This window comes from Tenrec ecaudatus, chromosome X, assembly GCF_050624435.1.
Source record: "Tenrec ecaudatus isolate mTenEca1 chromosome X, mTenEca1.hap1, whole genome shotgun sequence".
NCBI classification, from domain to species: Eukaryota; Metazoa; Chordata; class Mammalia; order Afrosoricida; family Tenrecidae; genus Tenrec; species Tenrec ecaudatus.
Window position 1 is genome coordinate 150,070,815 of NC_134548.1, and position 14,566 is coordinate 150,085,380.

Sequence of the window (14,566 nt, forward strand, 5' to 3'; positions counted from 1 at the left end):
ACAATGTCAGAAACACAGAGGCAGGTCTGCCCTGTCCTGTACATATGGTCAGTTGGTATCGACTTGATGGCAGTGAGTAAGAAGCCCTGGTGGTTTGTCAGGTAAGTATTAAACCAAAAGGTTGGCAGTTCATATCCACCAGCTGCTCTGTAGGAGGCTATCTGCTTCTGTCAAGTTTTCCAAAACCCATACTCGCTGCCATCCAGTCAGTTCTGACTCATCGTGACCCTACAGGACAGGGTATAACTGCCCCAGTGGGTGTCAGAGACTATAGTAATAGAAAGCGTTTATCTTTTTCCCATGGAGCAGGTGGTGATTTTGAGCTACCTGACCTTGTGGTAAAGATTTAGAGCCTTGAAAACCATATGGCCAGAATTCTGACAGCTCCCTGTCGATGTACTGCTTCAACCCTTGTGAGATTATCTTCAGCAAAATTGTACTTGTATGTGATGTTAATGCTAGTGTGCTATAATTTGCACATTCTGTTGGGTTACCTTCGGAATGGGCACAAATACGGATTTCTTCCCATCAGTTGCCCAGGTAACTGTCTTCCAGATTCCTTAGCATAGAGAAGTGAGTGCTTCCAGAGACGCATTGATTTTTTACAACAGTTCAATTAGTATTCTGTTTGTGGCTGGAGCCTGATTTGCTAATGCTTTCAGCATAGCTTAGATTTCTTTCTTCAAGACCATCGCTTCTGGGTACTATTCTACCTCTTGTGATGGTGCAACGTCTACCTTTTCTTTTCTTTTTTTTTTTTTTCGTAAAGTGACTATGCATTCCATTCTTTTTATTCTTTCTGCATCATTCAGCATTTTGCTCATCCATAGAATCCTTCAATATGTAAACTCGAGGCTTGATTTTGTTCTTCATTTCTTTTCGCTTGAGAAATAAATGCGGAGCTTTTGGTTTTCTAACCGCGAGCATTTACACATTTCAGTACAATATTTTATGTTTTCAAGCCACCTTTTGAAAATCCTGTTCAGGTCTTTAAATCATCTTTTCTTCCACTTGTTTTAGCTGCTGTATGTTCAAGAGCAAGTTTCAGAGTTTCTTCTGACATCCACTTTGGTCTTTCTTGTGGTTTTTAAGGATTTTTTGTTTTCTTCATGTCTGATGCGCTTGATGTCATCCCATAAGTCATCTGGATGATCATTGTTAAGCACACCAAATCTCTACTTGAGATGGCCTCTAAATTCAGGTGGAACATACTCAAGGTCATATCTTGATTCTCATGGATCGATTTCAATTTTATTCAACCTTAGCCTGAACATGAATATGAGCAATGGATGGTTTGTTCCACAGTCAGTCCCTGGTCTGGTTTTAGCTGCAGAGATTGAGCTTCTCCATCACCTCTTCTCACAAGGATAGTCAACTTGACTCCTGTATATTCATCTGACAAAATCCATGTGTATAATCACCACTTTTGTTATTGAAAAAAGATAGTTGCAGTGAAGAGCATGCAATCTCCAGCTTTGTCTCTGTCACAAAGACCAGCTACTGATCCTTCCTCTTTGTTTCCAACTTTCACATTCCAATCACCAGTAATTATCAAATACATCTTGATTGCATAGTTTACCAATTTCAGATTGAAGAAAACCTACCTTTGGGTTAGTAGTCAAGTACTATCCAAGGATGTCCCCATAGCTAACATATAACCTGTCTCCTCAAGATTGGCCATGGCTGGCAATTTTTCAAGCCTGGTAACGAGTACATGGAAGGAGCTCACTGTACTATTCCCTCGATTTTAGGAAATGTTAAAAATGTGTGAAGTTTAAGAATAACCACCAACAAACGGAAAACACCTAACAGACTGAGATGAGCCCAGACTACTAGATGACCTAGTCGTGCGAGTCACTCAAGAAACAACGTCCATTAGAAGGGAGACTGGTGTTGTTGGAATTATCCAAGAAAAGGCATTCCTAGTTTTGCCTCCCTTGAGTTATGATCGCAAAGTCATTTCCTCTGTCCATCTTATGTCGCAGCCTCATGTGTGCCACCTTTGCATTTTGCCGCTCATCTCAGGCCAGGTGTACCCTTCATCGCAGCACATTGTCAAGGCAGATTTTTGCATCATTTTCTTCCACCCCAGCAACCTCCCATGTGCCTTCATCCTTATGAGATCATTTCGTGTATTCTTATCACTCTTGCATCTGGCCTTTCCCTGCCTACCAGAACCACGTGTTGAACTCCCCAGCGGCGTATTCATCACATCAATGACTCACAGAGCATTTGCCCCACTAACTAGAAACTGCACCAAGCGAGAGGGACATTCCCCATCATCAACTTCCCTGAAACAGGCCCAGGTGTTGAGTAGCTGCTGAAGCTGACACGGCTCCAGAGGAGGTGCCTCTTCAACTCGTTGTGGTTGCTGCTGTAGCGAATCGGCCCAGCAGGACAGAACACCAAGTCAACCGTTTCTCCACATACAATTCAGCGACGTGGATGACATTGTGTAACCCTTCCCACCGCCCTTTGCTGAGTCGTTCCTCCACCATTAACCTGTACTCATCACCCACGAACTTTCCTATCTGATCTTCCAAGAGGCTGCTGTCCATTTGATCCCATCCCGATAGCTCTGGACAGCATACAGCGCGCAAAGCAGACATTCCTGGCTGGTGAGACGAAATATATGGTTTCCAGAAGACTTCAGGTGCTGTTTGGGGGTTTTGATGGAATGATTCTCTCAGGACAGTTCACCCACCGGCCATGGCTCCAGGAAATCTGGAGTCCACACAAATTTGAAATTCCGTTAATCTTCTGGACACACACCTGTCTTTTCTGCTTACTCATTTTGGTCTTCTACATTTTAGTTTGTTGTTGCTGAGGACAAACAGCAAAACACCCGCCATTTCTACGGTTTCGATGTGGACTATCTCATGACACCAAGTTGCGCAACTATTCTCCCCCTCCTTTTGGGAGTTGTGTCTCTCCTGTTGATATAAACTTCCTGGTTCCCTCGGGTTCCTGTCTCATCTGTGCTGAGCATTTGACTCACCAAGTGACGGGAAGATCCAAGCGAAAGCAAATAAACACAGGAAAGGGCACAGCCGGGTTAAGCTGAGCCCACTTGGTGACTGAGGTAGCGCAGAGCTTCTCTAGAGAGTGTCCTATTTATGCCTCCTGGCTCTGCTTGTGGTCGACTACATGGCTCTTTGCTGTAGTAACTAAATGCAGGGGCAGGGCATCAGTTATGTGACTCTGCATGGTGGGCAGTTCAACAGTTGCTGTCTCAGAACCCACAGGGGTTCCCTATGAGTCAGCTTGAACTCCATGGCAGTGAGTTCGGTTGGTTGGTTTTTCTAGCCAAAGTCTCTAGCCCCTGCTGAACAACCTTTTTCCTGCACACGTCTGGTAAGAAGGTGGGGATAGAAACTGACAGGATTCACCTGTGGGTAATTGTGAACAGGATTCTCTAGAAAGCCATCCTGCTGAGTATAAAATGAGCCCTCTCAGAAGCAGGAGGACCTCGACTAGCAAGATCCCAGAGTGGAGCGCATCCTGCGAAACCAAGAGTCCTGTGCAGTGAGCCTTCTGGACCTAGCGGACAGCCAGACCATCAGAGGAGCAGCGGCAGAACCAGGAGGCAGAGCCTGGAACAGAGTCGCGGACCTCCCGACTCACAGAGCAAGTAAAGCTGAGTGCTTTTGTGCAAGAGAATAACTTGCAGAGTGGGTACTTCTGGGCATTTAATTGGGGGAACAGGTCTTGGTGATGGTCAGAAGTAGAGCTCAGAGGCTTGGGGCTAAGGCTTACTGGAGTGGGGTGCCTCTGGGCACTTTAATTCAAGAAGTTTGGCATGCTGACCCACGAGCATGGAGCCGAGTGCCTTCGGGTTGAGTCGGTATGCTCCGTGGAGTGTTTCTTAGAAGATCTTAAAGAATTTTGTAACATGTCCTGATAAACAACTATCCTGAGCATTTCTCAGTGGTGTTACAACTTGTTAGCGTCTAAATAAACCTTCCAATCGTGAATTTTGTCTGAGTTCTGTGTAGCCATTGCAAGGCCTCTTAGAGCCCCAAGCAGGAAAATAAAAAATCAAAATAAACTCACTGCCACCGAGTCCATTCCAATTCATAGCGACCCTGAAGGGCAGGAGGGAACTGCCCTTGTGGGCTTCCAAGACTGTGATGCTTTATGGGGGGAGAAAGTCTCATCTTTCTCTCAGCAAGTAGCAGTCATCTCGAACTGCTGACCATGGAGTTTCCAGCTCAACATGTGACCCCTGCACCTCCCAGGTTCCTTCAGACTCAAATAGAAAACATTAAGAGGACACACTCCACACGGCTTTATTTTGATGTCCCATGGCTGGGTCCAATGGCTTTGTTGTTCTGTTTGGTATTTATGTAATCCCGGAGAGTAAAGTTCTCCTTTGTATATTGGTATCACTTCCAGATGATAGGGTATCAAATATTTTCCTGATGAAATAATCACTAGCCTGAATAACAAAGTTTGCCTGTGCTGAACCACCCCTTAGAAATCTTTGCGAATCTCCGTGTGGCCTCAGTTTCTCTGTTTGTTTTAAGTCAATTTAGAAGAGTTCTTTTGAGCACTCTCACTCAGAACATCAGTGCTTTAGGCGCCACTCGAAATCATCCATCTGTTTCCCCAACCACAAAAGTTTGGAACAACCTGGTGTCTATTTCCGGGTTCACTATGAACCCATTGTAGGTGTCTCCTTGGCAGCTACTGTATTCTTTCTACTTAATGGTTGAGTGCATGAAAATATCTAGGGAAGGTGAGGGGGGGCATTGTTTTCAGAACCCCTTCTAGAAACTGAAACTGTACATACTGACTTTGTACGATCTCTGTAGTGGAGCACACCCGTGGCTGAATTGTGCTGGCTAACGATTCGGAGGCGAAACACCTGCCGTGATAGATAATTTCAACGATTGCCCTGCCTCTTGCTGTGCGCTTCCTGTTTGCTAGCTGCTTTCAGGATGAATCATATTTTTGTTGCTTTTTCACAACGACAGCGACCTCTTCCTTGATTAAATTTTGTAATGCCTGCTTCCCCCTTCCTTATCCACCTTCGTCCTTTCCTCTGCGTCTAGGCTCTTCTCTTTGAACCATGGCTGTTAAAAAAAAAATTGCCTTCCTGATAGAAAATAGTGCCCTCATATCCCAGGCTCAAATATATCCCTAGCAATTATTTTAAAATATCTCTCCTCAGGGGACTGAGTGGTGTTGACTGCACAACATAATGAACGTAACTAATGTTGAATTGTATGCATAAAACGGTTGGCACTCAAGTGTTCTAGCATACTTATTTTACCACGCTAAAAAAATTCAGCTATAATAGGAGGCACAGCTTCTATTAAGGGTGATGGAAAAAACCAGGAATAGTGAGGGTTGAACACGGTGAACATTTTCAATGTGACTGAGTCGTATACGTGAAGATCGTTAAAAAAATGGCTAGTCTTTTGTGACCTGCGTACACATTGACAATGTTGTCCAATGTGTGCCATACACAGCCTGGCCTTTTCTCATGATCTCAGCTCCTTGAGCTAACCCACGTCCTACTTCCCCAACTCCCTTCAAAACACTGTCCCTCCAACTCCCAGGGCATCTGTGATCTGGCCACACTGTGCAGCATGGAACTTGGTCATACGTGTTTTGAGGTGCCTTTTCTTGCCCACCACCCTTCATCCACACACCCTTATCTGGACTGTAGGCCCATGGGGTATGATCACTGCCAGACATCCAGTTCTGGTTGATTCCAGCCTGTCAAAATGAAACAGGTTTTTCAAAGGGAATCCAGGACCTTCAGGACCAGTGGTGAGAGTGGCGATGCCTGGAGGGTGGAGGGAATGTGGGGTAGAAAGGGGGACCTGACTACAAGAATTTATATATAGTCTCCTCCCTGGGGGATGGACAGCACAGAAGAGGGCTGGGGGAGACGTCAGACAGTGTAACATATGACAAAATAATAATAATTTATGAATTATAAAGGTTCATGAGGGAGTGGGAAAATGAGCAGCTGATATTAAGGACTCAAGTAGAAGGCAAATGTTTTGAGAATGACGATGGCAACAAATGTACATATGTGCTTGACACAATGGATGTATGTATGGATTGTGATAAGAATTGTACAAGCCCCCAATAAAGTAATAGCTAATCTGGGAGAGAGTCAACTGTCTTGTGATTCTGGGAGTCTAACCTGGAAACGCAGCTTTCTTCTGTTGGGCTACTTATCAAGTACTGGTGGGAAATTAATACACCAAAGCAGGGAAGGAACAATGGCAAGGGGGAGACATTGCTTACCAGTTTCATGTTTGCTATGAAATGCTGCTGAACCATCAAGACTCAACCCCAAGGTTAGAAAAGAATTCTCCCTGATGTTTGTCAAGCACTTTTGTGGTTTCATTTTTTACGCTTATTTTTTTGACCCACTTGGACTTTCTCCTGATAGAGCATATTAACCTAACATCCTGTCTCTCTAGACGGCCGTCCAGCTGTTTTCATGCCATTTCTTGACTAGTGTAATATTTTTCTTCCATTGTTTTGAGAAGACCCTACTTTTATATACTACTAACTGAGTGTATTTTCGTCTATTTCTGGACCTGCCAACCTTTTCCATTGGTCTATTCATGTGCCACTGTTGGAATAATTGGGGTTATGCAAATGTTTGTTTTATTATCTGGAAGAAACTTCTTTTTATCCTTTCTTAAAAAATTTTTTCCCTGGTCATATTTATTGTTCCATATGACTTTCGGATTCACTTGTCCTATTAACAAGCTACCAAACTTCTTGGGATTCTTTTTGGAATCATGTTAAATATATATTGCTTCCAACTACAATAAACTCACTGCCCTGGAGTCCATGCCAACACATAGCGACCCTCTAGGACAGAGTCAAACTGCCCCTGTGGGTTTCTAAGACATTAATGTTTTACAAAAGCACAAAGCCTCATCTCTTTCTCTCCGAGTGACTTGTGGTTTTGAACTGCCAACCTTGCCGTTTGAAGGCCAGAAACTAAACCCACAGTGCCACCAGGCAGTCTATATATAGCTTAGGGGAAGGGAAATCCTTATGTTCAGTTATTCAAGGTACAACAATTGGCCTCCATTTGCTGGCATCACAAGTGGAAGAAGGATGAGGAATCGATGAATGAAACGGACTGGATGTCCAACCAGTTTCTGCCTTTACGGCAATGGAGAGCTTAAAACCATGACTTTCTGGAGTGACTCAGGTCTAATAGCCTCCACAAAGCTACCACCCCGAGGAATTCTTTAAACCTTTTTAAAAGCTATTCCCTAATCTTAGAACCTAACAATATGAGAGGGCTTCAAAAAATTCAAGGAAACATTCTATTATCATGCAGTTCCATTTCTCCATGGGCTTTTTGAAGCCCCCTGGTCATTGGAAAAAGATGTCTGCCTTAAGCAGTATGTTCCTTTAAGAAATTATCTACGTGCGCTCAAATAAATCAGCTAAAAAACTTGATGAGAAGCCCGGGGTCAGTGAACTTGTTAATGACGGTGGAATAGGAAAAGGTTGTTGAGAAAGGTGGCACAACCCAAAAAATGTAGCCCATGGCGCTGGATTACATACAGAGGAATCTTTGAAGTGGCATATGCTTTGTTGTGTGTATCTCACACAACAAAGAACTTTGTGGTGTTGAGAGAACATATCCAAGAATATATCAAGAGTTTTTACATTTGTTCAAATTGACTTTTGCATTTCCAATTTCCCTTACAAAGGGTTTTGGACACTTTTAAAAACATTTAAACCTTGGGTTTTAAGTATTTTCTGCTCTAATACATGGTTTAACCACTCCTATTCTAGTTACCTGCTGTTTAAATAGCTGTTATGACATAACCTGGGAGTTTACTAACCATGATTCAAAGTTTAGAAGCTAAACAGCTCCATACATTCAACTAGCCAAGTGTGGTTAACAACAACAACAAAACAACATAAGCAAAGCTAAAAGAAACATAAACTGGAAGGAAATATTTGCAACTCACAGTAGAAATATAAACCACTAAGAAAAACCCCAGCCATCCAACTAAAGGGGGAAAATGGGGAAGAACATGAGTTAATAGCTCTATGAAAAGATGCTGAAACTCACGTATAATAAGATAAATCAAAGCTATTCTATCTCATAGATTAGATTGGCAAAACGCATGGGAGAAGAGGCACTATTGTACATGTCTCGTGGAATTGGTCAAGAGGGAAGTGGTAAGATTCTGCTGCGACAAGATGTTTATTAAAAGAATGAAATGGTTATAAAAAATGGATTGACAAAAAGCTAGGCATTAGGCAGTACACTATAGAATGTTACCACTTATGTATCAACCAAAATCAAACGCGCTGCCACTGAGTTGATTCGGACCCATAGCAACCCTCTGGGCCTGTGGGTTTCTGAGACTATACCGCTTTACAGAAGTAGAAAGCCCCATTGCTTTGCTCGGAGCAGCTGATGATTTTGAACTGCTGGCCTTGCAGTTTGCAGCCCAACTGGTAACCCACTAGATCACCAGAGCGCCATCTACTTGTGTGTAGAAGCAGAATAAGTGTATTCTAGGATTTTATTTTTGAGGTATGTGACTGTTGCCTATTTAAAACCAGAAATTAAATGAGTCAACTCCCTTGGTAAATTAGGACCGTCAAAACAGTTCTGGCTCACCTACTTCATTGTTATTTTTCTGATTGAATGCACAGGAGCATGAGACACATGGGTAGGAAATTGAAAAGCAAAACCGTGAGCCCCTCTGAGGAAACACAAATGAACGTGTCAATGTGAGACTCAGGTCTGCATTTTCTTTTATTTTAGGTAATTTCTGTCCTTTACAATGTGCTGTCACCCGCATAGACACACACGTGCCTCCGCTTGCACGCGCATGCATCCACACTCATGGGACTTGAGATGGACAGAGAAGCAAGGATAGCCTCCAAACATGGTTTGTCTGTCTTTAAACAAAGATCCACAGTCCATTACATGTATGTGCTTTTCAGTCATTAAGCAATGTAGAGAGGACGATCCACTGAAAGACCTGTGCTCCTCACATGAGTAAACAATGAGGACTTCCTATGAACAAGTACACTGTTAGAAGCAAAGTACTGTTTTCTGCAGAGGCCAACCTCAGGCATCCACTTTTGACTTTACGTATAGTCCTTGAGAATAGTATCATTGCAGTGCATGAATTCCTTCTGTAAAAAGATCTGGAACATGCTTTCCAAGACTGTTAATGCATTGTGCTCTCAGATAAAAATTCTAAGGCAAAAGATTAGTTACTATGATAAGGTAAAACTGCATACAGGGAATTGATCACAATGATCTACATATAATCCCTGGGGGACAGACAACAGAAGAGTGAGGGGAGACATTGGTCAGTGTAAGACATGAAAAAATAATAATTTATAAATTATCAAGTGTTCATGAGGGAGGGAGGGAAGGAGGGGGAAAATGAGCTGATACCAAGGGCTCAAGTAGAAATAAAATGTTTTGAAGATAATGGCAACATATGTACAAATGTGCTTGACACAATGGATGGATGAATTGTGCTAAGAGCCGTACGAACCCCCAATAAAATGAGTAAAAGAAAAAAATTCTGAATGGGGAAAAAAACAAACCTGCATACATATATGTGTGATATACATATATCACATATGTGTGTGTGTATATATATATATATATATATGTTAGAGATCAGAAGAGGCTATAATGTTAAATAGTTGTGCTTAGGGACTTTGGGTACAGTTTTTTTTAATAATAAATAAAAACTTAAAAACATGTTTCAGCGTCGGATAGCAAATAAGAGCGAGCAAGGCTTTTATGACTTGGTTTTGAATGTGAAGGAGGCCAAGCCCCAAACAGACCATATGGCCTCTGGTGATCCCAATTTGGGCAAACCACTTAGAGTGGGTCGGGCAAGGGACTAGGGAGGAATGGGAACCTCCATTCGCATGACTAAACAAATGCCTCCCTTCCTGGAGAACCCTTAGATCAGACAGGGAAATCACTTTATTTCTGTAGGGTTTTTATAAAAGCCTACATGCTTGCTGTCAGGACGGCAACCTTTTCTGTAGTTGATCCGATACATTTATTATGTCCTGTCCTTTGTGAAACCCCGGATAAGAATGCTCTCCTTAAAGCTACTCTCCACACATTAACTGCAAAAGTGTTGTGCTAGTCACACCATGACCACTATTGATAATGATGGAGAAAATCACACCTAGCCCATTGTCGCCGAGTCCATTGCCGACTTTCAGTGGCTCTATAAGACCGAGTAAAAACACCCCACGCTGGGGTTCCAAAGCTGCAAGCTTTAGTGTTAAAATCCTCAAAAGAACAATGATGTCACCTTGAGGAGTAAGGTGTACCTGACAGGCCAAGCTCGGGTGGTTTTAATGGCCTCATATGCATGCAGCAGCTGGACAATGAATAAAGAAGCCTGAAGAAGAATGGAAGCACTTGAGTTATGATGCTGGTGAATATTGGCAATACCACGGACTGCCAACAGAACCACCACATTAGTCTTGGAAGAACGGCCAGAATGCACCTTAGACTCAGAATCCAGGGCGGTGAGATTTTTGTCTCATGTACTTTGGGCATGAAGACATCAGTCGCTAGAAAAGGGCCTCATGCTTGGTAAAGCAGGACTGGTCAGGGACAAAGAGGAAGACCCTTAAGGAGATGGATGGACACAGTGGCTGCAACCACGGGCTCAAACACAGCCACCACTCTGAGGATAGCGCAAGAGCGTCCTGTTGTACCCATTGTGATTTATTCCATTGCACATCATGTCCCTACGAGTGAGAAGCAATTTGATGGAACAGAACAACCCTCTTTACGGAAACCGGTTGTCACATCTTTCTCCTGCGGAGGGGCCGAGAGGTTCAAGCCATCGCCCTTTTCGATAGCAGTCATTGTGTCACCAGGGCTCCTTTCATGGCAGAGGACAAACTATAGCTTACATAAGATCATTAATGCTTATAACTAGGAAATTGACATGACTTTATTTTTAGGTGGGTCAAGTTTGCTCTTCTCAGCCTTCAACTTTGAAGGGTTAATAAAAGTGGATGGGGAAAAGAGGAGAAAGGAACAGGTGTCTGAATTAAAATCTTTTGCACATTAGGCTGAAATAGATATATAAAAAAGATTTCTTCAAATTATTTCATAGGAGTCTCTCAGAAATAGCTCTGTGGGAAATTTTCCAAACAAAACAATTAAGAGTAATTTAAAATATGCATTCCCCATTTGCAATTATTTTAAATCATTCAATAGTCTGTAGCATGTTAATGGAGTGAGACAGATAAAAGGCAGTCCACATTCATGATGTTTGGAAGATAAAAATCATTTCAGAGGTCAACTGAAGCCCTCGTTCATGTTCTGAGTATAGCCATTGTGATAAGACCTGAAAGAAAAACAAAACGGAAAAATGGTAAAATAAAATGCATTTCACAGAAACTGCCATTCAATACGCAATTGTTTAGACCTCAACGAGCAAATAAAATTCCTCAAACAGGCACTTGACCAAGAACTCAAAGTCAATTGGAATTTAGTTGATATTTTACAGAAGAAATCCAATTTAAAGCAAAGGGCAGTCACTGGAGAGATTGCATTACGGCACTAATGTCTGGCCATAACTAATTTAACCATCAAATATACCTCGCACTTTATCTGGTAGCATCAGCTTTAATGATAGCAGACATGCCATTTAAACGTGTCAGTAAAGCCAGCAGACGTCACCAACAAAACCATTTGGGGGCCTATTTGTATCTCAGGGCCCGAGGGTCACCAACAGAGGCATGGTATTCCTGCTCCGCTCAGTTCTTTTGACACCATAGCAATCTAATAATAAAAGCATATGCTAAGTCCTAAAAGAGAGGTACAGAAAATGAGAGATGAAGATTACTCATCTGGGACTGAGCAGTCCAACAAGATGCCCCAAAGAGGTACAAGCTGAGAGGTGCCTTGGAGGAAAGACATAGAAAACCAAGAGATGAGGGGTGTTTGGGGTGAGGATGTGACAAGAATAAAACTTGCAGGAAGAACCTTGGTGGTGTAGTGTATTCCGTGTTGGGTTGCTAACCTCAAGGTTAGCAGTTCGAAACCACCAGCAGTTCCGAAAGAGAAAGATGAAGCATTTTGCTTCTGTAAAGAGCAACGGTCTCCGGCATTCCCATGGGCAGTGCTACCTTGCTCCAGGCTCACGAAACGTCCAAATGGACACCATGGCAGTGCAAAGAGCACGGGCTCCAATCGAGGAACTGTACAAGGAAGCAGCTGGACAAACTGGGCTCTGAGAGCCCTCCAACTGATTGCAGAGTCATCCATTCCAAGCTACGGGGTTGTGCTTCAGTCTATGGACAGTGGAGAACCGCTCAAAGGTTCGGAGTGAGCGGTGGCGAGGATCCCAAAACCAAATAGAGTGCTGTCAATGGAGAGTGGGAAATAGGGGACACACAGAGGTAGACAGACAATTTGGGAGACATGTTGAAATTGCAAAAGAGCAAGCAACCAAAGAAAACAAAGAAGCACTGAGGGCTGGCACCTAAGAATTGGTGAGTGCTGAGTGAGTCCGAGGGGAGTCCCATGTGACCATTTCAAGTCGTCATGACAACCCTAATCTGTGACCCAGAGTGGGTGGGGTTAAACCTGTGGGACCTAAAAAAAATAACACAGCCCCATCAGTTCCGGCTCCCACAGGTTTCACGATGGAAGGAAAGATGGCGTTAACAGGAAATGAGGGATTTGGTTCAGAGAGAAGGGCTCGTCATGATAGAGCATGGCCACACAGCTCATCTGTATCATTGTAAGCACTTTGTTAAATGGCTTCCAAGGACCAAGTCCAAAGAGTAGAAATGCTGCATCCTGAAATATACACATTTTGATACATATTTCACACCACTGGTAAAGCCATATAAGGAAAACAGTTGACTAAAGAGAGCGTTCAACCCTTCAAGTCCATAACCACCCCAGAGGAAAGAGGAAGCTACCCCCTAGGGTTTCTAAGGTTGTAAATCTTTCCTGGAACTACATTCTCCCAGGTTGTCTTGAACTGCCAACCTTCTGGTTAGTAAACCAACCCTTACCCAGTGTGCTACCAGTATCAGATAATAGATAAATAAGTTGTAAAGAACTAAATGGGTGCTGTGGCCAACCCACATATACATTAGACCTGGTCTACTTGGATGAAGTACCGCCAGAATGCTCCCTGGAATTGAGGATGGTGAGACTTGGTCTTAACATACTGCGGACATGTTATCAGGAGACAGGTCCATGGAAACAGACATGATGCTTGGTAAGGCAGAGAGAGGCAGTGACAACAGGAGGAAGAGCCTCAGTGAGATGGACTGACACCATGGCTCAAACATGGCAAAGTCTTTGAGGAGGGTGTATACCTAGGCAAGATTTCATTCTATTGTACATAGTATTGCTTTGAGTCAGAAGCACAAGATATCAGCCTAATAACAAGAAACCTAATACCAAGAAACCAGTCAGACAGAAGACACTTACCTAAAATGTAAGCAGCCACTAATTTCTGGTTCACACTTAAGTGGAGGTAGAGAGGCACCAGCGATCCCACATCCCCCAGCGTAGGAAGCATCAGGGCTGCAATGCATACCACGCCCAGGAAGACCGTGAGGAAGCTTGGGCCCGAGGAGACTGCTTTGTTTTCTGCAAAAAGACAAAATCCCCGAGTTTGCTTCTTAAAACAACATAAGGCCAAATGTGGTTTACAAATACTGTCCACCACTCACCAAGATTCGACAGGTTTGCTTTGGAAGCCCTTCACTCGGAGTCATTATGGGATGGAATGTGGAAATGGGCACCACAAAGTCCCTACTGAAAAGGACAGGGGTCACTAGCCTTTTTGGCACACCCACCCTAATCAGTAGAACGAGCTTGAGCACATACGATCAATGTATGCATATTTATAAGTTATATCTATCGCTACCGCACTATCAGTGTGTCTCATCTGCAACATACCACGAGAACTGAACAATAATATGCTAACAAGAAGTAGCACTTGCAGCCCTGCTACTTTCCCGTACTCCAAGGGATTGCTAGAGGGCACTCCATTTTGGGAGCTCACCACTCTAGAGTTCCATTTCTCTCTAGAAGTCTCTTGACTAGGTCTCAAGACAGGGCTGGCTCCATTTTTTTCAAACGTGAAGTCACAAAAAATATATCATTTGAGTGCTTATACAAGCTGCAGGGAAAATTTTTTCTCTCTCCTCGACCTCATTAATAACGAGGAAAGTATCAGAAACCTTATCTGGCAAATAAACTCATAAATTTGGTTACCATGCCCACTTTTCTATCAACAGTTCTGGTTGTAGGTGTACAATGAACATGCCCAGGTTTTTAAGAAACCTAATTCCTATTAGGCTTCCTTTCATTAAAAGGAATAGCCAACAGCAACAAAAACTTTGTGTTTTATTAATGAAATAATGCTGTTCATTTTATTATTAAGCACAGCTTTTGTAAATTATTAATAACTTAATAATCGCCAGAGAGCTGGAAACCAATTCAGTGTTAGAGTGATTATTTCTTGTGATGGAGCAATAACACAAATACCTTTTTTAAAAAAAAGTCTTCTTTTAGCATCTTGGT

General features: G+C 42.9%; 1 protein-coding gene across 2 annotated transcripts in view; it reads right to left on the minus strand.

Annotated features, from left to right (window-relative positions):
* Positions 1-8,749: 8,749 nt before the first annotated feature.
* MOSPD1 (motile sperm domain containing 1) overlaps positions 8,750-14,566 on the minus strand; it is a 38,504-nt gene continuing 32,687 nt past the window's right edge. For both annotated transcript variants that reach the window (XM_075538163.1, XM_075538164.1), the window contains exons 5-6: positions 13,466-13,627; positions 8,750-11,360 (exon numbers count right to left, since the gene is read on the minus strand). In XM_075538163.1, coding sequence (XP_075394278.1) covers positions 11,329-11,360; positions 13,466-13,627 — 194 coding nt within the window. In that variant the 3' untranslated portion in view covers positions 8,750-11,328. The remainder of the gene's footprint in view (positions 11,361-13,465; positions 13,628-14,566) is intronic.